At 35.9% G+C, this 21,325-nt stretch overlaps 5 protein-coding genes across 8 annotated transcripts; 2 read left to right on the top strand and 3 right to left on the bottom strand.

Moving 5' to 3' along the window:
* The first annotated feature begins 919 nt into the window (after nucleotides 1-919).
* LOC132140846 (alpha-crystallin B chain-like) lies at nucleotides 920-2,718 on the top strand. The gene is made up of 3 exons (XM_059549867.1): nucleotides 920-1,269; nucleotides 1,762-1,884; nucleotides 2,247-2,718. The coding sequence occupies exons 1-3, from the start codon at nucleotides 1,087-1,089 to the stop codon at nucleotides 2,448-2,450; spliced, it is 510 nt and encodes a 169-aa protein (XP_059405850.1). The 5' UTR covers nucleotides 920-1,086; the 3' UTR covers nucleotides 2,451-2,718.
* Nucleotides 2,719-4,338: 1,620 nt separating this feature from the next.
* On the bottom strand, nucleotides 4,339-5,525 carry cfap68 (cilia and flagella associated protein 68). Its single transcript, XM_059549868.1, has 3 exons — nucleotides 5,271-5,525; nucleotides 4,758-4,827; nucleotides 4,339-4,632 (listed from the first exon to the last, which is right to left on the bottom strand). The coding sequence occupies exons 1-3, from the start codon at nucleotides 5,514-5,516 to the stop codon at nucleotides 4,457-4,459; spliced, it is 492 nt and encodes a 163-aa protein (XP_059405851.1). The 5' UTR covers nucleotides 5,517-5,525; the 3' UTR covers nucleotides 4,339-4,456.
* A 470-nt stretch (nucleotides 5,526-5,995) lies between these two features.
* On the bottom strand, nucleotides 5,996-7,379 carry LOC132140307 (melanoma-derived growth regulatory protein-like). The gene is made up of 4 exons (XM_059549093.1): nucleotides 7,223-7,379; nucleotides 6,621-6,754; nucleotides 6,351-6,461; nucleotides 5,996-6,232 (listed from the first exon to the last, which is right to left on the bottom strand). The coding sequence occupies exons 1-4, from the start codon at nucleotides 7,350-7,352 to the stop codon at nucleotides 6,209-6,211; spliced, it is 399 nt and encodes a 132-aa protein (XP_059405076.1). The 5' UTR covers nucleotides 7,353-7,379; the 3' UTR covers nucleotides 5,996-6,208.
* Nucleotides 7,380-9,336: 1,957 nt separating this feature from the next.
* bicdl2 (BICD family like cargo adaptor 2) lies at nucleotides 9,337-15,320 on the top strand. Of its 2 annotated transcripts, XM_059549872.1 has the most exons (10): nucleotides 9,338-9,454; nucleotides 10,219-10,771; nucleotides 11,503-11,718; nucleotides 11,965-12,081; nucleotides 12,241-12,387; nucleotides 13,642-13,788; nucleotides 14,007-14,081; nucleotides 14,174-14,256; nucleotides 14,448-14,562; nucleotides 14,925-15,320. In XM_059549872.1, exons 2-10 carry the CDS (start codon nucleotides 10,508-10,510, stop codon nucleotides 15,093-15,095), a joined length of 1,335 nt encoding a protein of 444 aa, XP_059405855.1. In that variant the 5' UTR covers nucleotides 9,338-9,454; nucleotides 10,219-10,507; the 3' UTR covers nucleotides 15,096-15,320. The 2 variants fall into 2 exon arrangements, with proteins under 2 accessions (XP_059405857.1, XP_059405855.1); XM_059549874.1 differs by lacking the exon at nucleotides 13,642-13,788 and having other exon boundaries at nucleotides 9,337-9,454.
* Nucleotides 15,321-16,748: 1,428 nt separating this feature from the next.
* crfb12 (cytokine receptor family member B12) lies at nucleotides 16,749-20,225 on the bottom strand. Of its 3 annotated transcripts, none has more exons than XM_059549870.1 (8): nucleotides 20,030-20,225; nucleotides 19,699-19,734; nucleotides 19,273-19,402; nucleotides 18,976-19,163; nucleotides 18,708-18,856; nucleotides 18,458-18,605; nucleotides 17,840-17,979; nucleotides 16,749-17,399 (listed from the first exon to the last, which is right to left on the bottom strand). In XM_059549870.1, coding segments are annotated over exons 3-8 (1,224 nt in total). In that variant the 5' UTR covers nucleotides 19,275-19,402; nucleotides 19,699-19,734; nucleotides 20,030-20,225; the 3' UTR covers nucleotides 16,749-16,802. The 3 variants fall into 3 exon arrangements, with proteins under 3 accessions (XP_059405853.1, XP_059405852.1, XP_059405854.1); XM_059549869.1 differs by having other exon boundaries at nucleotides 19,615-19,734; XM_059549871.1 differs by lacking the exon at nucleotides 19,699-19,734.
* Between the last annotated feature and the right edge of the window lie 1,100 nt (nucleotides 20,226-21,325).

Raw genomic sequence — 21,325 nt, forward strand, 5'->3', positions numbered from 1 at the left:
GACTCAAAAAGCAAAACTGTCTTAAAGTTCTAGATCTCAAAGTTGAAAAAAAAAAGGTTGCTATTTCAACTCTTGCAAACTCTTGTTTGGAATAGGCCTTAAGATAAAACATTAAAATAAAAGGAAATAACATGAATGAGCTTCATAACAGCATTATGTTAATCAGTCAAAATGTTCTTTGCAGCATAAATAAATAAATAAACATTTGAAAATAATAATAAAACATTTCTCAGAAAATGCATACTGAAAATCTTAATTATAGTCGAATTGAATTGTATTATTATTATTTTTTATGCAGCGTTAGTGAGCATGAGAGATTACAGCCACATTTTGTATCAAACAATCAAATTTTTTTACCAAGTCCATTATTGTAATTTTTTTCTTGCTAAACTAATAATACGTCCAGGGAACTAAAAGTGCACCAAATCCACAAATTGTTTTATTTTAATTTTAAAATATTCACTAAGAGCACAGCGACCGAGACTGCTTACCCCGCCAAAATGATGATGTCCGATCAGCGTGCCAGCTCAAGTAAGCCCTGTACACACTGCCCAGCCGAGGGCTTGTTCATGGGGATTGACTTTGTATGGTGTTTAGCCGGGCACAGTGATCTCAGCCACATTCACTGTCAGATTCAGTAAAGACTAAACCTCCAAAGGGGCTCAGAACCTAAATATGCACGGGCACATCACCTCATGGGCATCCTAATCTGTGCTGGCATCAAATGAGCCACAGCTGGATGCACCAGAATGCCAAGCAACTACTGACTTTCCTCAATGTTGGCAGGTTCAGCGTAGTTTCCAGTGCAGTGAGGGACCATCAGCACTATTCGGGGCTTGCACTGTAATCCAGTTGTTATCTGAGTGAATTGAAATCTGATCAGCTCTTTGGATAAATACAGAGAGAGATGGTTGGTAGGGTGGTAAGAAGAGGACAGTGGGAGGGCCAAAGTGAATGAGGCAAAGGCAGGCAAACAGTTTACATCATTATTCCAGAAAGATCCACAGGCCGTCTGTGTTGCTCTATTTAAGTGCGCAGACAGAAGGGACAGCAGTTTTCTGAGTGCTGCTAAGGCCCAGACACAAAATGGACATCGCCATCCAGTATCCCTGGTTCCGTCGCTCCTTCTGGCCATCCTTCTTTCCCAGCCGGATCTTTGACCAGCACTTTGGGGATCCCATCTCTGAGGCCGACATGATTCCCTCGCTGTACTACCCGCGACCTTCCTTTTTCCGCTGGCCAAGCTGGGTGGACAGCAGCCTTTCTGAAGTGAGTCTACAATGACTTTTGTCAACGTTGTGCTTAATCTACATCAGCATTATTGTAGTTCCGTGTCTAATTTATTCAGTCACTATCTCAAAATAAACCGGGTGTTTAGGATCTCAAAGCAAAGAGGAGGGGTCTCGTATTAACCTAAACGGTTTTAATTTGTGATAATGGCTGGCTGTACATTTTCTCGACTGTACAGTTAATAAATAATGGGTGTTTGAAGTCATTTTAATATGTTAACACTGAAATTTAAGAAAACACTTAATATTAGAACTATATAATAAAGTAATGAAAACCGTCCTGTCTGCAGGATAATAAAAAAATTTTATGTTTAGTTTTTTGACATTACAAGAATTTAGGGGGGCATTTTTGAAATAATCATTAAAAGGAATGTCAAAATTAATGAATTAATGATTTTTTTTAAATCTGAAGTGCTAATTGTGAACATTAGATTAAACTATGAAATATATGTCATTAATTCTGTTTTCTTAGATGAAAATGGAAAAGGACTGTTTCTCGCTAAATCTGGATGTTAAACAGTTTAAACCAGAGGAGCTGTCAGTGAAAATCAGCGGAGATTTCATTGAAATTCATGCCAAACATGAGGATCGTCAGGTAGTAACTCACGATACATAAACACTGAACACTTCCCTGTTGAAAAAAACAACAACAACAGCATATGCGGGTTAGGTATGTTTTGAAGCATGGGAGCTGGTTTAAGCTGGTCCTGAGCTTGTTGTAAACTGGTTATGAGCTTGCTCCACTGCCTCAAAACATACCTAACCAGCATATGCTGGTTTTTCAACAGGGTGTAAACCAACACCCAAACCTTTGCATGACTGGCTTTGCTGTTTAATATCCACATGTCATCACCAACATCACTGGCCTTGTGCCGCAAGTAAACATTGAGTTAAGCAGAGTGAAAGACGGACCATTCATTATCAACTGCTCAGAACGATGTTGTGCTTTCCTCGCAGGATGATCACGGTTTCGTCTCACGAGAGTTTCTAAGAAAATACCGTGTCCCTGCTGGAGTGGATCCAGCCTCTGTCACTTCCTCCCTGTCTTCTGATGGGGTTCTGTCAGTGACGGCACCGCGCAAGCACACAGGCGGCCCGGAGCGCTCCATTCCCATCACCCATGATGACAAACCCGCCGTGGCTGGGTCTCAGAAGAAGTAAAGCTGCTAGACTTCCATGTTTCAACTTTATGTCCCTTGTTTCCTCTGTCCCACTGAGCTCCTGCTACATTACAAGGGAATAACTTATTAGCCCGGCGTTTCCCTTCAGGCCAAAGCGTAGCTTGTCTTTGCTACAGCGGCTAGAGAAGAAACAGTTATTAGGTTGAAAACTCCATCAGCGTCAAACAAACTCTAAACACAATCTCTAAATGATGAAAAGATACACTTTTACAATAAAGTATTGTCTTCTGTTGATGCCACCAAACAAAGGGGCTTTTGTATATCATGCATCCTTGAAAGCAAGACAAAGAATTTGAGTGTAGGAGTATTTTTCCCTGGCATTTCTTTTATAACAAAGACAAACAGGCAAAAAATGGGCCATTGTATTAAGCTGGATCAAATGGCAAAAGTCTCTCATTATTAATGGTGTGATTTGCAGGAGAGTCAGAAAAACAGGAACACTTTACAATAAGGTTCTATTACTGTTACTCAATGCATGAACTTACATTAACAATGAGCAATATATTTCTTACAACATTTATTAATCTTTGTTGACATTAATTAATAACAAATGTCATGTTATGTTATTTATCAGGTCCATTAAATATTATTAACAGATACAACTTTTGATGTTGAAATTAACATTAACTAAGATTAATAAATGCTTCATAAGTATTTTTCATTGTTAGTTCATGTTAACTAATGTTAACAAATGGGAGCTTGCTGTAAAGTGTTTCTTCTGTTATTGTGTATCCGGAGTATGTTAAAATGATTTGTTTGAGATGTCATAATGTTTATTTGGTTTGAAAAAGTATGTTTATTTTGAATTTAATGATGGATTTGGGACCAGAGGACACGGTGAGGGAATGTGGATATGTTCTTAAAAAAGTTACAGTAATTATGTGTAATGACACATTTATGCACTGCTGTGCTACTTTCGCCACTGTACTCGCATGACAATACCAGGAGCAGGGCTTTAAAACCCAAGGTTAAAGGGGGTTATGAACCCCTTTCACATAAAAAAAATATGAATATGTTGCTCAACACAGCTTTAAATGGTTAATTGTTAATTCATGGTTAAGCAGCATGAATAGCACGTGCTTATCTCATGGTGGTACAGTTACAAGAACTGCTGTTACTGCAACAACTAATGAGAATGAAAGCATATTAAAGCAAGTTTATTCATCCAAGCATGGTCAAATGTCTCCCTTGAGATTTACTAAATAATATATAAATGTTACTTTTGAGAGTGAGATGTCTGTGCATGTGAATAAGTGCCAAACGTTTCTATTGTTTACAATCACTGACACGATTCGGTATCTTAGCAATGGCTCACTTATTCAACAATGGTAAAGCTGCTAATATCAAACTAAATCAGTCACATGTTTTTTTTTGTTTTTTTTTTTTGATATGGAAAAGAAACATAAGCAGGTTGTAGGAAAAATATCCTTATTTCATTATCTGTATCTCACTCCACTAAAACAAAGGCCTGAACTACTGCATCACCCCCACTAGGAGGTGCAAGTGAGAACATGGCTTTGCACTGTTCACTGCTTACATTCCTCATTAATCACAGCTGAAGCGCTGATTAACTTATTAAAGACATTAAATAATTATCAATAAATACTACATCCATTCGAAACCAGTGTGACTTTATTTTACTGCATAGCGTAACTCAAAATGTTCAAATATTAGTGAATTCAGTGGTCTGACAGATATTTAGTCTGCATTCAAAATATATGTTGAAATTATGGAATGCTCTTCATTTTAAACTCAAGTATTTTTAACTTTTCCAACACTATCTCCCGACTAATTTGTACGTGTTTTACTAGGAGGCTAATGCAGTAAACCACAATATAATTGAAATTGAGAACCAAAAGACACATGCTTGAGCAAAATATAAGAATATTGTTTTATCAATATTTGACAATGGTTCACTCACAGAAGTCAGTTAGAGGCTACTAAAGCTAATATAATTTTGGAAGCCAAATTTCTCTGCCAAAGGCTTCAGTTTGTCTCTGCTACACTCCCGCACTGAGGCTCTGAAGTCTCCCTCACTATTTCTTCTCTACGTTGAAGGCCTTTATAGTCCAGTCTGTAGCAGGAGTTTGGCACACTCTTAGTTTGTGGAGGGTCCAGCTCTGGTTGGTGGCCAGGGAAGCTTCTTGACTCTCTCTTTGGGGCTGAAAAAGTGAAAATATAAGGTTCTTAACAGTAGGCATAATTATTTTGTAGAATTCAAAATGAATTAATAAATTAAAAGTTAATAAAAATTTTTTTTAAATTAAATTATTTAATAAAAACATACTTGTGTAAACCGGCCGAATGCCATCTTTCTTGTAGCTGGAATAATACGTGGTTTCAAAGTAGTGGGAGAACTGAGGAGTAGCAAATTCAAGGTTATCGGACTGTTATCTGTCTGGTATTTGGACACCTAAGTGACACTTAAAAATACATGAATGTCACTGCATCTGATAACAAAAAATCAAACCAAATTTATTTTAAAGAAAGACAACACTAGCATACTTATAAAGCAAAACATTCACAAAGTTTTAAAACAAACAATCAGTGTTAAGTGTTTGAAAAAAATAAGCCTTTTTGTGATTAAAATGTTAAGTGGAACATATTCATAGTTCACTAACTAGCCTACACCTGTGGTTACTGGGCTGGACAAAAAGCATTGCATATTGCGCAAAAAAGTGAAGCTGTGAAAGGAATGCAGATGCTTCTTGGTTTTATATTTTATTATTTAATGCACTGGAATTCAACATTTTAAATGTGCCTTACAGTAGGTGGCAATATTTCACTAAGCAATACCAACCTGATGCGGAAGGGGGCGTCGTAACGCCACAGCACGGCGAGTGTCAAACCTCTCTTCTGACCAGTTCCCAATGAGGGTGGCATTTGAATAAGAGTCTTCATTCGTTGAACATCGCCAACCGTACTGACGAAATTTCGCCTTGTCGGTAAAATCATCCCAGACCTCAGCTTGGCCAGACGCTCGAAGCATGTGATGAAAAGGAGGGCCGTTTGCCACCCAAGAAAACTCCTTGCTTTTATTGGACATCGTGCCACTACATTTTGCGTCATAAAAGAACAGACTTTTTAACAGTTTGCAACAGCAACAATTAGCAAAATGCCCGATAAATAGGCCTAGTTAAATATTTTGTAAACATTAACAAATGCTTTTTTCCGCCAAGACCACACACATTTAAAAATTTGTGATAGTCGTCCATAAGCTACATAGTCGCCTCGCCCATATCAGTACAGCCCTTTACATTTTATTTACCTAGTTAAAATATTTTAATGAACTGTTAACACGCACTCACCTGAATTACAAATAAAATTGCTACGCGATCCTCGAGCTGTCATTGGTCTCCATGGAAATGCGCATGACGCAACTCGGCTAGAAACCGAATATCTTCTTTTGAAGTCGTATGAAGATGATAAAGGCAGATGCAATCATTTATCGCTTGAGAAGTAATTGATTTTCTTTTTAGTTTTCACTGAAACCTTTCTTACCAAAAATGTCACGTGATACAAACAAACAGTGATCACTTGCAAGCAGCCAAATAGCAGCAGCTCAGCTTTATTCAAACTATTGCATCAACACGCATTTACAGTCTAATGTCACTGATCTATATGTTTAGTAAGAAATCTTTAATTTGAGTTGCCTACTAGAAATAAGAAATCTAGTGTCTAAAGTGCAGAGTGGAATCAAAATTCGTGTTTATGTTCCAGCCGAGACAGCACACAATCCTAATAGCAGTAAAAGTCCCATTTCTGAAAAGAAAAGAAAAAAAGTGTATAATTAACCTTAAATGTCAGTGTTTTATTACATGTATTTGTCAGTGCGTCAGTTTGTTTTTGTTTATCATAGACAAAAGACTGAGATACACACATCAGTCTGGACCTCAACCTCAGCAGGCAGTAAGGCATGTGTCTCTTCAACAACACTGCTGGGGAAATATCCCAGACGAGCTTCCTGCTCTCCATAATATGACCCTTGAACCTTCACAAACAGTTATCTTCAGTTATACTTTGTAACTTCATTGTCAGAGGGGGAAAGCATTTGTATTTGCACACTTTGTCAATACAAGAAAATCATGCAAGTTTTAATTATTAAAATACTGCAATTGAGTTCACTCAGTAATACAGTAGATAGGCTTACACTGCCAGCCCAAAAGAGATTCCCACGGTCTTTCAGCATGGCGTACACATAGACAGACTGGCCTTGGTGGATGTGAATGAAGCGACAGTCTTGAGGGTAATAATCCTGCAGAGCTCTAGCGATGAGAATGGGATCTGTGAATACACAGATGGTTATCATAACAATTGTATCACTACCATTTAAATGTATTTTATTTTATTTTAAACATTATGTATAGCCCAAAGAAAAAAATGTATGTATATATATATATATATATATATATATATATATAATTTTTTTTTCCAAAAAAACTCTGACTTTAACAAATTTAACAAATTCATATTATAATTTTTAACCATAATTATTAATCTGATTGTTCACTTTATGTTAGCCCAGGTCCAATAAATAGTAATTAGAACTTTAGATTAAATAATGCATCAGTAAATATTTAAATGAACATTTAATAAAGTATATATCATTGTTTTGATGTTATTTAATGTTAAATAATGTTAACAAATGGAACCTCATGAAGTGTTAACAAAGTGATTTATGTTGAAATGCAACATTTAAAAGAAAACACTAAAAGAAAAATTAAGTTAAATCAGCTGGTTTGCATTACTCACGGCTACACTCTGAATCGGCGCATAACTTCTTGTTAGAGAGTTTTGACATCTGCCTGCCAGCCTGAGTGTTCAGTGGCAGGAGGCCACACAGCACCAGGAGAAGGGTCCAGTTAGCACCGTGTTTCTCCATCTTTGTGTTACTGATTCTTAGTATGCTTGAACAGGGCTAAAGCTCGAGTGGGAGGGGCCAGTTGAGGCCAAGCCCCACCCATTTTCAGAAAGTAGACATGTAACCCATATAATAACAGGAAACATTGCAGTAACACTCCACTCAAATGAAGCATGTTTATAGAACGCAGGTTATTTTTGTAGGTTTTTCTTGTGTTACAGACAGTTGTAAGCCAAGATTCAAAGCAGAGCCCATAGCTGTAACTAGCTTCATTCAGGGTCTGTAAGAGAAAAATATGAAGTCAAGAAAACAGGAAGTATTGCTGCAAGTTTCACAGACTCTCACTTGTGTAGATATTAGTAATCCTATCTGAATCCACAAACAGTTCATTATAACCACGGAAAGGGACATAGCCAGGCCACGGGTCCCATAGCACCTAGTTACTGAGGCTGAGGCCTTTGCCAGGGGTTGAACAACCTGTCCTTTCACAGCAGCAAAAATCAACACTCACTTTGGTTCAGAGGATTCCTTATGCTCTCTCTGAGCCACTTCCATATTTGGATTACCTTGAAATATCACAACAGTCCAACAAAACTAATTGTACATTGCAAATCCAATACTTTATTAAGTGAAATTGTGATCTCCAGTTATCTATCAAGAAGAAGATGATTGTCTGCGACTAGAAGCTGCTCCCTCCAAAGTGGCAGCACTGAGCAGGTTACCTAACAGCCCCTGAACGGGTGCTTTTATGATGAGAAATGTTGACAGTCTGCATAACGTCTGACACTGTGGAAATAACTAATACTTCACTTACAGCAATTCAGAGAGAATTATAAAATGATCTTTGAACACTCTGAAGCATGTTGTAGTTATAAAAATGTAGAGATTCATTAATTGAAAGTTTTATGAAAGTTTTAATACATAAGCACAATCCTTTGTTATATAATTTCTTTAACGTGGGAAAAATGTATTAATCTTTCAATGCTTTATGTAAAGAATTATGATAACACAAAAGAAAATAGAGACAAAGTTAAAATATTAAAAATATATATATTTAATTTTTATTAAGATAAAAACTAAAATAAGACAGTAAAGTTCACTGGAAAGTTTCTTATGAAACCAAAAAGAGATTAAAGTCCAGAACTGTCTTTTTTTAGTAATCCTTATAATTTAGTTCATCTTAATTGATAAAATTCAGATTTGAACTGTACATACATTTTGATTGTGCTTTTTCGACATCCTACAATAATGTAAATTAATATTCACCAAAGCTAATTGTAAAAATAATAATTTGTGACAAGTTTTCTATTGAAAGTAATTATTATAAAATAATATGATCATTTATATTCCAGAGTTGGCAGGGTAGGGAAATTTGTTTGTTTCTTCATTTTTTATATAAAAAAGTACAAATAAGCAGAAAGAAATGTATTATCTTTCTGTTTACAGAAACTGAACAGATATTATTCAATGACAAGTCTAAGTATGAAAACAACTTTCTGATTTCAGAAAAGCAAATGGAAAAGACTAAAAGATAAAAATATGAAAAGTGAACCAAATGCATACAAGCAATAAATGAATCAATCATTTGCTAGGTTTTTTTATTTTTTTATTTTTATAAATAGCATATTACATATTTACAATTACAGCCAGAGGATACATTAGAATAAACAGAAAAACAAACAACCAAACATGATTTAAGTTTAAGTTTAAGTTATATAACACAGTTAAATGTTCACAAAAACTACTTTTACAGCTTTCTTATTTTTGGAACTTCATATTGTTTTTTGGGTTGTTGAGCTTCCAAAATTCAAAACAATGGTTAAAATCCCCCATGTATACATTCATGAATAAATCGTAGGTGCGAAGGGTTCCAGGGAAGATTAATTTTAACTATTTATTTATTTTGAATAGATCGAAGTTTCATACTATATCAGTGTGAATGTATCTCACCGGAATGCCTGACGTCAGCGTCACCTACCCTTTTTGTGTGTTGGGCTCCTCCCACTGAACTGATGACGCCATGAGAAGGTGTGGCTTAATTAGTTTCACAGCAGCGCTTCCAAGGCGACCAGTAGTACCTCCCTGTCACCTTTTGTGCTGAGTTTGGAGCAGGAACTTACCAGGTAGGAAAAACAAAGCATTAATTATTTTAAATAGTAAATAGGAACATTAATAGTGCTCAGAGACGCCTTATTACCGATTTTTATAATTAATTTGTTTTGAATATAAAACATTCATTCAAATTCTTAAGTTTTTTAATTAAGCCTTTATTTGCTGTGAAGTTGAGACAAACAATTTGGGCTGTTTTATTTACACTACATTAGACTAATGTAGTTGATTCAACAGTTTCAATGAAATTAAAATACCGCATTATGTTAATAACAAACACTTTAGCCAGAGTTTCTGGTTTAGATCCATTTATATCATCCTGTGCCTGGGTTTCCTCCATTATGATCCACAGACAGTTCCTGTTTTATTCCAAGAAAACACTTTACAGCTATACTAAATAAAATAGTGGTGAAATATCAGGTCACCTATGTCGTAGTTACCTGTGCTCTTTAAAACCTGTTTAGCCAATTGTAAGGGTTGTAGTCACTGGGCCACTGAGGAGTCTTGAATGACTACTGGAATGCGAGAGAAAGACTGAAACTTTGTTATGTTGGTCATGTCCACAAAAGAAGCTCCTAGACAACAATAGAAATGCTCAAAGGTAGAAATAGATAATGTGGTGTTTGGATACACATACTGCATAGGGACGAAATCCAAGCTCTTTACAGTCCAGGAGGATTAGATATTATAAATGAAAACACCTGCCAGCTTTGTGTCATAATTTTCAGGGTGAGTTCCAACAAAATTGTCACCTGTTTCAACACGTTTCTGTCCATAGGGAGATTTTTAAGGAAGACTCAAGATAAAGCCAATAATAAATCAACTGATTCTTCACCCTCGGAGGAACCTTCAGCCTCAGGACACCCTACATGTGACACACACAAGGGTTGATCATCTTTTGAAGGATATACAAAAAACCAAGAGGTGTCAGGTTCTTTTTTTCTTGAAAATCCAGTCTATACTAATGCATCAGACATTTAGACTGGGAAGGATGCAGATTAACAACTTTTGACTGTCAGGACGGTTACTTGGAGTCCTGCTTAGACGTGAACTTGAGGGACGGACCAATGTTTCCATTCAGGAAGGAGAACCTACCCTCTCCCATCTTGGAGGATTCTTTCTTCCCCTTCTCTTCGTCACACTCTTCCTCCGGTCACCGGATCATGGCTCCCACAATGGGAGCAGATGATCTCCTCGCCTCACCTCAGGATGACAGCAGTCCTACGCTGCTGGAGAAGGACCTGATCTTGGCTGCTGAGGTGGGCCAAGCTTTGCTGGAGAAAAACGAGGAGCTGGCTACTCAGATAGAGCAGATGGAAAGGGAGATGGAGGTATGAATGAAAATGAGTGCTCAGAAGTGATGGAGTATTTATAAAGGCCTGTTAACACCACAAACTATAACGTTTTAATAATCATTTCAGTTCTATGACAATAGCGATAGTCCACACCCCAACTATAACAACACAGAGGAACGATGTTGTTAGAATCACTTTCAGAATATTTTGGAAATGAAAAAAGAATATTGGAATAATATTTCACAGTATTGCTGTTTATTTATTGTATTTAGATCTAATGAATTTTGGCTTGGTGAGCAATAAGAGAAACAATTTTATGGTAGTGTAAAACAGTTTCTTAAGATGCTGAAAACTACACAGTGGTAAACATCTACTAAAGGGCTTGACAAGAACGTACAAGAAATAAAGGTAAAGAAGCAAACACACAAACATTATGGATTCTGAGTGTTTATATCTCCTGCATGGTGACATTATGTTGCATATGATGCAGCAACAGTAATAGTATATGGTGGATCTTCATTTAGAGAGAGTTTGTATAAATGGTCTCAAATAGTGCCAAAAACCTGAATGATAGAACCTGTTATAAAGGTTACATTATACCCATTACGCCACTTTCAAAAACACCTTCTAGAACCTCAAAATAAACATTTCACCACAAAAGGGCCATTTAGGTGGATATAGTTTTAAATCAAACCTATTAACATCATTAAAGAACTCTTTTAAAGTGTGTGAATTGTTGACAAAGTGTGTTTGTCTCTGTACAACAGGCTATGCAGCAGGAGAAACACGTGCTGCAGCGACGTCTGGAGGTGCGGGACCTCGAGGCAGGTCAGCGGGAAGCAGAACTGCAGGCTGACATCACAGCGTTGCGTGCGCAGTTGGATCAAAAACACGTTCAGAGTCGTGACCGGCGTCGGGAGGAGAGTGAGCAACTGACTCAGCTGTCCAGCCACAACCAAAAACTTGTGGAACAGCTGGCAGAGGTGACCAATCAGAAGCTTTAAGTCCCCAGCTTCCTGTTTTTAACAGCTTCTTGGAAATCTTTTCAAAACCATCCAGATGCATTTGGGTAAACATGTCTAGTGACGTAGTAACACTGACACAGTGGTATACAGGGCTGGAATGAAGACCAGCAGGTTTGAGTATCTGTATTCTGTCAGAAGCAGTCCTAGAAATAATGTTTGACTACATCTAAACCTTTTTAAATCTTTCTTTTTTCTCTCTTCCAGGCAGTGGCCTTAGAGCATACTTTGCGTACTGAGCTTCGTTCTTTGAGGGAAGAAATGGAGGATACAAGTTTAAGCAAATCCATAAGCTCTGCCAGACTGGACAGTCTGCAAGCAGAGGTATACCCAAAATTAGTGATCAAACTTATAAATTGGCCAGGCCAATTAATCTTCTGATATTTTGACATGATCAACTCTGATATTTAGCAGAATAATCAAATAGGTTTGTTGATTCACTGTTTTTGTCTGTTATTTTTGACTACTGATCCTGTATCATAGAACAGGGTTATGAAAGAGCGCTGTACTCATATGGATGAAAGATTGAAGTCAGCTCAAGAAGACAACCACCGGCTGAGATCTGAGAGGGATGGATTGAGAGAGAGGGTGACTGAGCTACAGACCAGTCTGAAAGATAAAGAAACGGAGGTGAGGAAGATGTGCCAGAGGATAGAATTTGGGTAGGAAGGTACTGTATATAGCAGATGGGGAGCAAATCTTTATGTAGGATAGATATCAAATATAAATACTGTATACAGTTAGAATTTACACCCTACATTCATGGCCGAAGCCAGGCTTTGAACAATTATACAATTGTGCTATAATAACCCCTAAAAATACAGCTAATTATATTCTCCAACTCTTAAAAAGAGACAGGAAAGTAGATGTTTTTGGAGGGATGCTCATTTTTAGGAATACCCAATTTATTGCATCAAAGTTTGTTAATACTATATCTATAGGGTGGATAATTTTATCAGTTGTATATTAAGAGGGTCAAACGTGTGTCATATATATTTTGACGTGATCGACCCGGTTTCAAATCCTCTTGCCAAAATGTTTTCTCCCTTTTCAAATTTCAGATCAAAGCATTTATTTTCAATGAAAATGAAGTAAATAATCAAAAGGTTAAGGGTAGGTGTAGGGAGGGCTTTATTGTCCCAATAAGGTAGCATCCATTAAATTAGACTCAATAAGTTATTATTGCAGACTGTTTTATAATACTATAATACTAAGGTGCAGATTATCGTCACTATTTTCAGTAAGTAGTATAAATAGCAAAAAATCATGCTATTTTAACATGGTATAAATAGAATCTATAGATATTTGCACTTAGTGTAAATAGCATATCACAAAAAAAGGCTGCTATTTGCACTTGTAAATACTGTTGGTCCTAAATGTGTCCCTGGAGCACAAAACCAGTCTTAAGTCGCTGGGGTATATTTATAGTAATAGCCAAATATACATTATAGGGGTCTAAATTATAGATTTTTCTTTTATACCAAAAATAATTAGGGTATTAAGTAAAGATCATGTTCGATGAAGATATTTTGTACATTTCCTACTTTAAATATATTAAAACTTAATTTTCAATTAGTAATATGCATTGCTAAGATCTTAATTTGGACTTAATTGGACAACTACTGAAAAAGTTTTTTCAGTATTTAACTTTTTTTGCACCCTCAGATTCAAGATTTTCAAATAGTTGTATCTCTGCCAAATATTGTCCTATCATAACAATATACATCAATGGAAAGCTCATTTAAAATTGACCCATATGACTGGTTTTGTGGCCCAGGGTCACAAATAGTATGAGAATTGGGAATTGGGCAGCCTAGGTTTCGCTGGTCAGAGTACATCCATCCCTAGAGAGTTTCAGTCTGGCTGTCTCTGGCTCTTTCACAGCTGGAACAGGAGCACAGCACAGTGTTTCAGCTGCGCACGGTCAACCGAACGCTACAGCAAAGGGTTCAAGCCCTGGGAGAAGAGGCCAGTCTGGGGGAGGCTACCTGCTTCCCTATGTCACTTCAGAGTGAGATCCAACAGTCTCAGGTAGTGCTCAACCCCTGCTTAGTGAAAAGATAGGTGTGCATGCTTCAACTTAGCTTTTAGCAAATAATTACTTACACTGCAAGTGACAAAAAAAATTAGGTTGAGGTTTAGGTTTAACGTATGTAAGTGCTTGTTTTTCTCCTCACTCAGCTTTTTTTTTTTCCTCACCACACTTTCTATTTCTGGTGACTGGTTGATTTCATTTTTATCTCAAACAGGCGAAAGAAACCATTTTGGCCCATTCAGCCATTTTGCAAGAAAAAGAAGAAGAAATTCAGAGGTTACAGAAAGAGGTTAGCTACATGATACAATGACATCACAATAGCATGCATATAGACTGAGTATCTGCATCTAAAGTTTTATGCAATGTTTTTTCTTTCATCAGGTACAGTCTAGAGAAACTGAATTAGAAGGGCTGAGGGAGGAGGTGAAACCATTTCGTAGCAGTCCTGGCAAACCTACTTACAGGTGAGAACTGGATCAAAAGGCTTTTCAACCGCTACCTTTTTGTTCTCTGTGTGTCATATTTAATGCCAGAGATAAAGTGATAAGCTAACGATATGTGATGAAAGGGAGATATTTTGCATAATAGTCTGAGGACAGATTGAAACTGTCTATTGCTTTATCCAACCCTATCTGTTTTTCCTTATTACTCATAGTGCCTTGGAAGAGGAGATCAGTCTGGCCCGACAAGAACGTGATGCACTCAACCAACAGCTTCTGAACACTATCAGACACAAGGTGGCACTTTCTCAGGAAGTTGAGTCTTGGCAGGTTGGTACTGTAACTTGTAGTTGATTTCTAATCCAGTACTACTACAAGAAGCCCTATTCATACTTTTTTCCATAAAAAGAATACTTACCATGCATCGCACAGAGCCGTATTTGACATCAGAAACACAGTTCACAGAAACACCCATTAAAGTGCAGTTGTTGGGTGTTCCTCAGAGGTTAGTCTTAGGACCATTTTAGTTCCTGCAGTGACACACTGTATAGAACATGCACTGTTTTATTGTAAATTATGGTTAACCTCAACTATACATTGCATGAATTTATTAATAAGTATTGATTATATATAGAAAATGTAAAAAATCTAGTTTTGCTTTCCTTTGGTTGACCAACAAATTTTTGTTCCAGGAGGACATGCGTCTAGTGATATGTCAGCAGGTTCAACTACAACAAAAAGAAAAGGAAAACGACAAAGAACGGACAGGCCTTCAAAGAGGCACTCGCACCACCAAATCACTGCGTTTACGTGGGGAAGATGGAAGGAAAGGATTTTTTTCTTCTCTGTTTGGGGGAGACTGACTGGAGAACAAATAAGAAGGGACAAGAAGAAAAGGGAATACAGTAATGAGAGACTCACTTTTTTTTCTACAAATGTCAAGTAATCTTTCAAATCAATCGAATGTGTAAATAGAAAGACAGTAGAAAGAAATGATATGTACTCCATAGTGGCACTATTGCATATGTATGTTTTTCAATATTTATTTGCAACTTCAAAATCATACATAAAAATAAATGTATAGTATTTACTTTTTTCTCGTCTCTTTTATATAGGGGTTAATCATTCTTAAACCATAAAAAATAGTCTCTTTAGCACCATTGAAATAGTTCAGTAAGGAATTATGCAGCATTACAGTAACATTTCATGTAAACATATAAACTTTTACACTCTCAGGCTGATTTTTCAAATACAAGACAGTTCCCCAATATACATAATAATCTATGATGATAATTAAATCTTTGATTATATATTGTAGCACCATTTTATAATAGAAAATGTTTCGAACGTCCTTTACAGAAAACAAGTGTACATACATACACACTGACATACATATGGTAAGATATGATATGGAAATAAAACCAGCACAATAAAACTGTTGTGTCCTGAAAGATACATGAAGATTTTTAAAATATATTTTGTGTTAGTCAAAACACAAAAAGTGTTATGCCAAACATTCTATTTCCAAACATTAGTTTTTACAAATACTGTCTTACAATCTTACAAAATATCTCTATGTCAGTTTAAAATCACACAAAGAGACAAAAAAATTAAAAGATTTTAAGAGAGAATTCCATTAAAACATTTGTGGGAACAGTAAAATATACTTTTGAAGCACTTGTGAAATGATGCTGTAAAGAGAGAATGTTTTCATTGTTAGTATTTTCTTGGTAGTATTGGTAGTAACTTCTATTACATAAATAAATTTTTTGGAGTGACCACCATTCAACATTTTGCAGTTGTTTCCAAGTAATTTTAATCTTTAATCAGATTTTATATACAGAGATTTTCACTACAGTGGTCTTAGATCCCAATTTGTGTAAATTATGATATTATAATTATGATATGAATTTTGGATGACATACAATACACAAGAAAACACTTAGAATTTCAATTGTCCAGTATTTCTGGTCAGTCAGTATTGCACTGCATCTTAATCTGCTTCATGTAGCACCTGGATTCTGTTATCAAAGTGTCTGAATGCCCATTTATCGACTAGACGGCTTGTCGTGTGACGAGTTGCATCCCAGTGAAACACTGCAGGATGTGTAGCTCCAACTTATTCCTGAACTAGGCACACTTTCATAGTTCAAACTGTGTTCAACATGACCCTCAACTGGGCAACCAGCAATAAGATGGCCATTAACCAGCCATGTTCCTTCTATGTGACCATACAGAATTCAGCTTGAGAGTTTAAACGGATCATAATATCTGTAAGATCCAAGCGTTTCTGATGCAGGAGTTCTTGTGAGTTCTTTCAGGAGAAAACTGTAAGTGCTATCGATGAAAGGGAATATTAACCGATAGTTCTCTCCAGGTAAAACAAACTCCAGATTTTGCTTCTATACCAAGTGTTATTGCCTCATGTTATGAATATTCTGATCTTCTGCATCACTAAACTAAATCTCTAAAGAGTTTGCATTTCTACTTGCATTGGTCAGGGGAAAGGTCGACTCCACCTTTGGAAGTTGGTTCTGGATATATATATCCTCTTTAAGGGCCTTCATAGTTTAGATACTAGAGATTTGGATGTTTATAATGCTTGTCATATCATGTCTTGGTTCATAACCACTCTCTGAGTTAGAATCAAACAAAAATAAGCTATCCTCCTCCTCTTCAGCAGGGACTTCTCTTTCATAGCCACTGCCAGAAGAAAAGAAAAGAGTTTCTTCTGCATAATTGCTATCCATCTCTGAGTTTACAAACATGTTCATGGTAACCGTTTGTAGTATTTGGGATGATCTTGAATTGTTTAAAGTATTATCACAGAGAGATGCTGATTCAGACTCACTACCTGAATGCATACTTTCATCATCCATTTCAGATATTTCATTTTCTTCACTATCTTCTATATCATTAGCCAGTGTGTACTTATCATACTGATTTGATGCCTCAGCCTCCTCATCTTGCTCTGGTGGGTTGACACTGGCGATGGATAATGTAAAGTTTTCTCTCGGTTGATAGAACACAGAGCCATCCTTGGAGTCTTCCTCGGATGAAGAAAAACGTCTCTCTGCGTTCATTTCTTTTTTTGGTGGGGTCACTGTGATTGGCTGGGATTCCTCAGGGGTTGGTTTTAGGACCCTTTTATATCCTGGAATAACAATCTGTAAAGGACATACAAACACTGTATTACTGTAAAGGATAGTGAACCTCTACCATGCATTCCATTTATTTATTTGGCATCACTTTACAACCTTCCATTAGTTAACTTTAGTCAAAGTGTTAACTAATATTAATAATGAACAGTTGTTTTTTTAGAAAGAGTGGCTCAGAAAAAAAAGTTAGTTCCTAGAAAAGCTCCAGCATCATTTGTTTGCAAATGCCACATATTTGGATATTTTGTATCTTTGAATTTTGACTTGAGGCCTATGCACATAATAAATGTATATCGTATATAAAAATATGAAACAAATTGGAAGGGTAATGTTAAATAATAATAATAATGTTCACTATGATTTCAATATAACAACTAATAAATGCAACTTAAATTCTAAAGTCAAATTAGGACATACACAAAGCTTTATGAACTATATAAGGAACATACCAAAGGTTTTGGAATGCGGAGATTCTTGATTTGAAGCCTCATGTGGTAAAAACAACCAAAAGGCAAAAAAATCCCAGTTGAAAAAGTAATCAGCAGCATGGCCACAATGCACACCACTAGCACAAAGCTTTTAGTAGAATCTATAAGAAATATTAACACAAAAACAATATTGTTTTAATAAAGCTGCAACATTTTTGAAGTAAAGCTATGCTCACCAAGGCTGCATTAAATTGATCAGAAATATAGCAAAGCATATTGTAATATTCATGTGATGCATCATTACTTCAGTCTTCAGTGTCACATGGTCCTTCAGAATTCATAATATGTAGATTTGTTGCTCAAGAAACATTTCTTCTTATTTAATTCATATTATAATTTTTTTAAATGTCAGAATGAGTGCTTCTTTCTATATTTCCTCCAGGATTGTTTAATGAATAGAAAGCTTAAAAGAGAATTTACTGTATTTGAAATAGAAATCTATTCTAACATTATACATTTTTACTCACTCAATTTTTATCAATTTAATGCATCTTGGCTGAATAAAAATATTAATCTCTCTCTCTCTCTCTCTATGGATATACACACGCTGAACAGTATAAATAAAAATATATCCATTACCTAATAGAAAAATACATTTGGTGGTGTTGAAGTTATTGTCCCTCGAGGCTTGTTGATGAGTTGCAGAAACACTAACACAATAGTTCCTGCCAGATGGCACATCATGAAAAATGTAAGGAGATTCATACGTTGATATCATAGCTACAAACTACAATTAAAAATAATGAACAAAAAATGAATGCATTTATGCATGTAGACATTTCATTGTAATAATCAGTGACTGTACATGACAAAAATATAATGCATTTACCTTTAATTCCCCTGCAGGACTGCTCTCAAAAAGATACAGCAGGTATTCCAGTGGTTTGACCTCTGGTTTTAATTCCAGCCAATGACTAAAGTTAATTTTAATGGACTTTTGTTCAGTTGAGATTTTTACAATCGGGGGACTCAGGAGTGCTACAGAATAATTAAACAGAAAGTCAAAAACAACCATTTTTTAGAGGAGCATTATTTAGCTTTGCTGACCAAAACATTACATTAATTCTGAAAGTCTTATAAAATATATTTGAGCTTACTGTCTCCATATGGCTGGAAAGACTTTGATGTAGTTGTCCAGTTGGAGCTCTTTCCTTTAAATGTTGTCTTGACCCTCACAAAATAATTCCAAAAATAAAGTTCATTAGGTTGCCCATCAAAAGTCAGTTGGCATTTCAGTATGGCTGTGTTCGTGCAGTGTTGAGTGTGATTCCACTTTCCTCCAGACCTACCCAAAAAACGGATACAAATAAAAACATTTATCTGTTTGAGAAGTCACAAAGTATTTTTTGTATTGATTGATTTTTTTTTCCCCTTCGGTGAATGTCTGTATGTACATTTTTTGTGCAGTTATAAACTCCAAGGTGTATCTGGTATCTAGAGGATTTCCTTGTCCAGGAAGCCATTCAGCTATAGCCTTAAAATCCAATAATCTCACAGTCAGATTCTTTGGAGGAGAAAGAATTGCTAAAAGGAAAAAAAATTGTTGTTGCATTAATTACAAAACAAACCAATTAAATTTAAAAAGTGCCAAAATACACAAGCCAACACATATTGACAATAACAGGGTGTGTGCATGGAAAAAACAGTATTTATATATTTGCATTGTGAGATTAAAAAGGAAGGCTACCATTTGCATTATGTCAATCACAGTTCAGATTCAGAAAAAAGTACACTACCTTTAGATGGCTTCAGACATATATGAAGCAAAGTGAACATGCAGACTAGAAAGCGGGTCATTGTGTCATTAAATCATGTCAAACCTTTAAAAAAGGCTGGACGTTTATCATCAATCGCCCCTGCAAAAAGCAGTACAAGACACATAATTACAACAGATCGCAGGTAATATTTAACATGACGTTTGGAGAAATACAAATATAGATGAATAACAGTATTACATAAATAGAAATATGCAAAATAGCATGATTAGTTTGGTTCAAACAATATTTGAATTAAAGGGCCAAAACACATTTACAACTATAATATTAGAATCATTACAATACCAAAAGGAGAAATCAATCAATTGAAATAAAAACTGTAAGCGTTCAATTAAAGCCTCAGTTATAAATTACGGACAATTCAAGCCACACTCACCACACTGGAGTCATCTCTGTTTCTATAAATAAAACACCAGTCCTGAAGACAGCAGATCCATCTTCCATACCAGCTGAACACTGAGATGGGTTTAAACAAATGATCCAAGACAAATACTACTACTATCAAAGCGTCACTCGTTCACCACAGATAAAGATTTGAGAGGAATGTCAAGCTATATTTCCAAGCAATCTTAAAAAGAAAAAACATTTATCTGTCTAAACATGCTACTGAATGAGAATGAGAGAACAACTATCTGCAGGTTTACACTGACAACATACTGTATCAAACAAGTCCAGACTTCTATACTGATCTAAAGGTATATTTGGGACTTAAGCCCCTCCCCTGTCACCTGAAACATGAAAACAGGTTGTTCCAGTCTCCAGGATGGAATCTCGTCTTTCGACCTCATCAGTCTCCACCCAGCATGCACCATTTACAAACACAAATACTGATAAAGAGAATCATGTTGTTCAGAACATATAGCAGAAGCTTCATTATATGTTATTATTAATATATTATATATTCTCTTCCCAGATAAATTTCAGATGTATCTAATACATCTATGCCCAAATATAACTATCTACAACTTCATATCAGATAACATGTTCATTTATTTGGCCAAAGGAGAACGGTCCCCTGGCTGAGCCTGGTTTCTTCCCAGGTTTTTTTTCTACATTTTGAGAGTTTAGAGTGGGATCCTTGCAATTGTTGACTTTAGCTTGCTTAGTTGAAACAAACTGAAATACGCTGGATGATTGTCTTCAATAGAACTGCTTTACAGATGAATCACATCTTGCGAAATCGTCACAGTTAACAAACTCTACTGAATGAAAATTTAATCGACTTGAGCTGGATAACAAAATTACTACCTTCTGCAGAGCTGCTTATAGCTAAAGTGAACTTCTTTCAAAATTTAAGAACTTTATACTGTTATTAAATTGAACTGAAACAACACTGAAATGACTTAAAGGGAATGGGAACATGATATGTAACTTGCAGTCAAGATTTTCTTCATAAATCATTGTTTGTTGGGACTATATAGTTTCCCCCCTTAGGAATAATTGTTGGGAATACAGTATCCTTATAATATGTAAGGATACAGAAATTTTGCATATGCCTTATAACCTTTATGTCTACAAGTGCTAGTGTTTTTCACGAGTTAGTTTGAGGCTGGATCACCTACTTATTTCTACAACCATTGGAAGTGTTAACTTGTGTAAATGCAGTATAAAACTTATTTTTTATTTTAATGATCCTGTATCTAAGATATACTTTCTCTTGAACACTCAGTTT

This window comes from Carassius carassius, chromosome 5, assembly GCF_963082965.1.
Source record: "Carassius carassius chromosome 5, fCarCar2.1, whole genome shotgun sequence".
In the NCBI taxonomy this organism is placed as follows: domain Eukaryota; kingdom Metazoa; phylum Chordata; class Actinopteri; order Cypriniformes; family Cyprinidae; genus Carassius; species Carassius carassius.

Bases quoted from the DNA above. Each gene is read 5' to 3' on its own strand.
- LOC132140846 (XM_059549867.1), top strand. From the start codon at position 1,087: ATGGACATCGCCATCCAGTATCCCTGGTTCCGTCGCTCCTTCTGGCCA. The intron at 1,270-1,761 runs GTGAGTCTACAA...CTGTTTTCTTAG, and splicing joins TGGACAGCAGCCTTTCTGAA to ATGAAAATGGAAAAGGACTG. The intron at 1,885-2,246 runs GTAGTAACTCAC...CTTTCCTCGCAG, and splicing joins CCAAACATGAGGATCGTCAG to GATGATCACGGTTTCGTCTC.
- cfap68 (XM_059549868.1), bottom strand. From the start codon at position 5,516: ATGTCCAATAAAAGCAAGGAGTTTTCTTGGGTGGCAAACGGCCCTCCT. The intron at 4,828-5,270 runs GTTGGTATTGCT...GCTACTCCTCAG, and splicing joins GACGCCCCCTTCCGCATCAG to TTCTCCCACTACTTTGAAAC. The intron at 4,633-4,757 runs GTATGTTTTTAT...TCACTTTTTCAG, and splicing joins CATTCGGCCGGTTTACACAA to CCCCAAAGAGAGAGTCAAGA.
- LOC132140307 (XM_059549093.1), bottom strand. From the start codon at position 7,352: ATGGAGAAACACGGTGCTAACTGGACCCTTCTCCTGGTGCTGTGTGGC. The intron at 6,755-7,222 runs GTGAGTAATGCA...GTGTATTCACAG, and splicing joins CGCCGATTCAGAGTGTAGCC to ATCCCATTCTCATCGCTAGA. The intron at 6,462-6,620 runs GTAAGCCTATCT...CTGTTTGTGAAG, and splicing joins ATCTCTTTTGGGCTGGCAGT to GTTCAAGGGTCATATTATGG.
- bicdl2 (XM_059549872.1), top strand. From the start codon at position 10,508: ATGTTTCCATTCAGGAAGGAGAACCTACCCTCTCCCATCTTGGAGGAT. The intron at 12,388-13,641 runs GTGAGGAAGATG...GCTCTTTCACAG, and splicing joins TGAAAGATAAAGAAACGGAG to CTGGAACAGGAGCACAGCAC. The intron at 14,563-14,924 runs GTTGGTACTGTA...TTTTTGTTCCAG, and splicing joins AGGAAGTTGAGTCTTGGCAG to GAGGACATGCGTCTAGTGAT.
- crfb12 (XM_059549869.1), bottom strand. From the start codon at position 19,675: ATGACCCGCTTTCTAGTCTGCATGTTCACTTTGCTTCATATATGTCTG. The intron at 19,164-19,272 runs GTACATACAGAC...TTTTTTGGGTAG, and splicing joins TTTATAACTGCACAAAAAAT to GTCTGGAGGAAAGTGGAATC. The intron at 18,606-18,707 runs GTAAATGCATTA...TTTTAATTGTAG, and splicing joins GTCCTGCAGGGGAATTAAAG to TTTGTAGCTATGATATCAAC.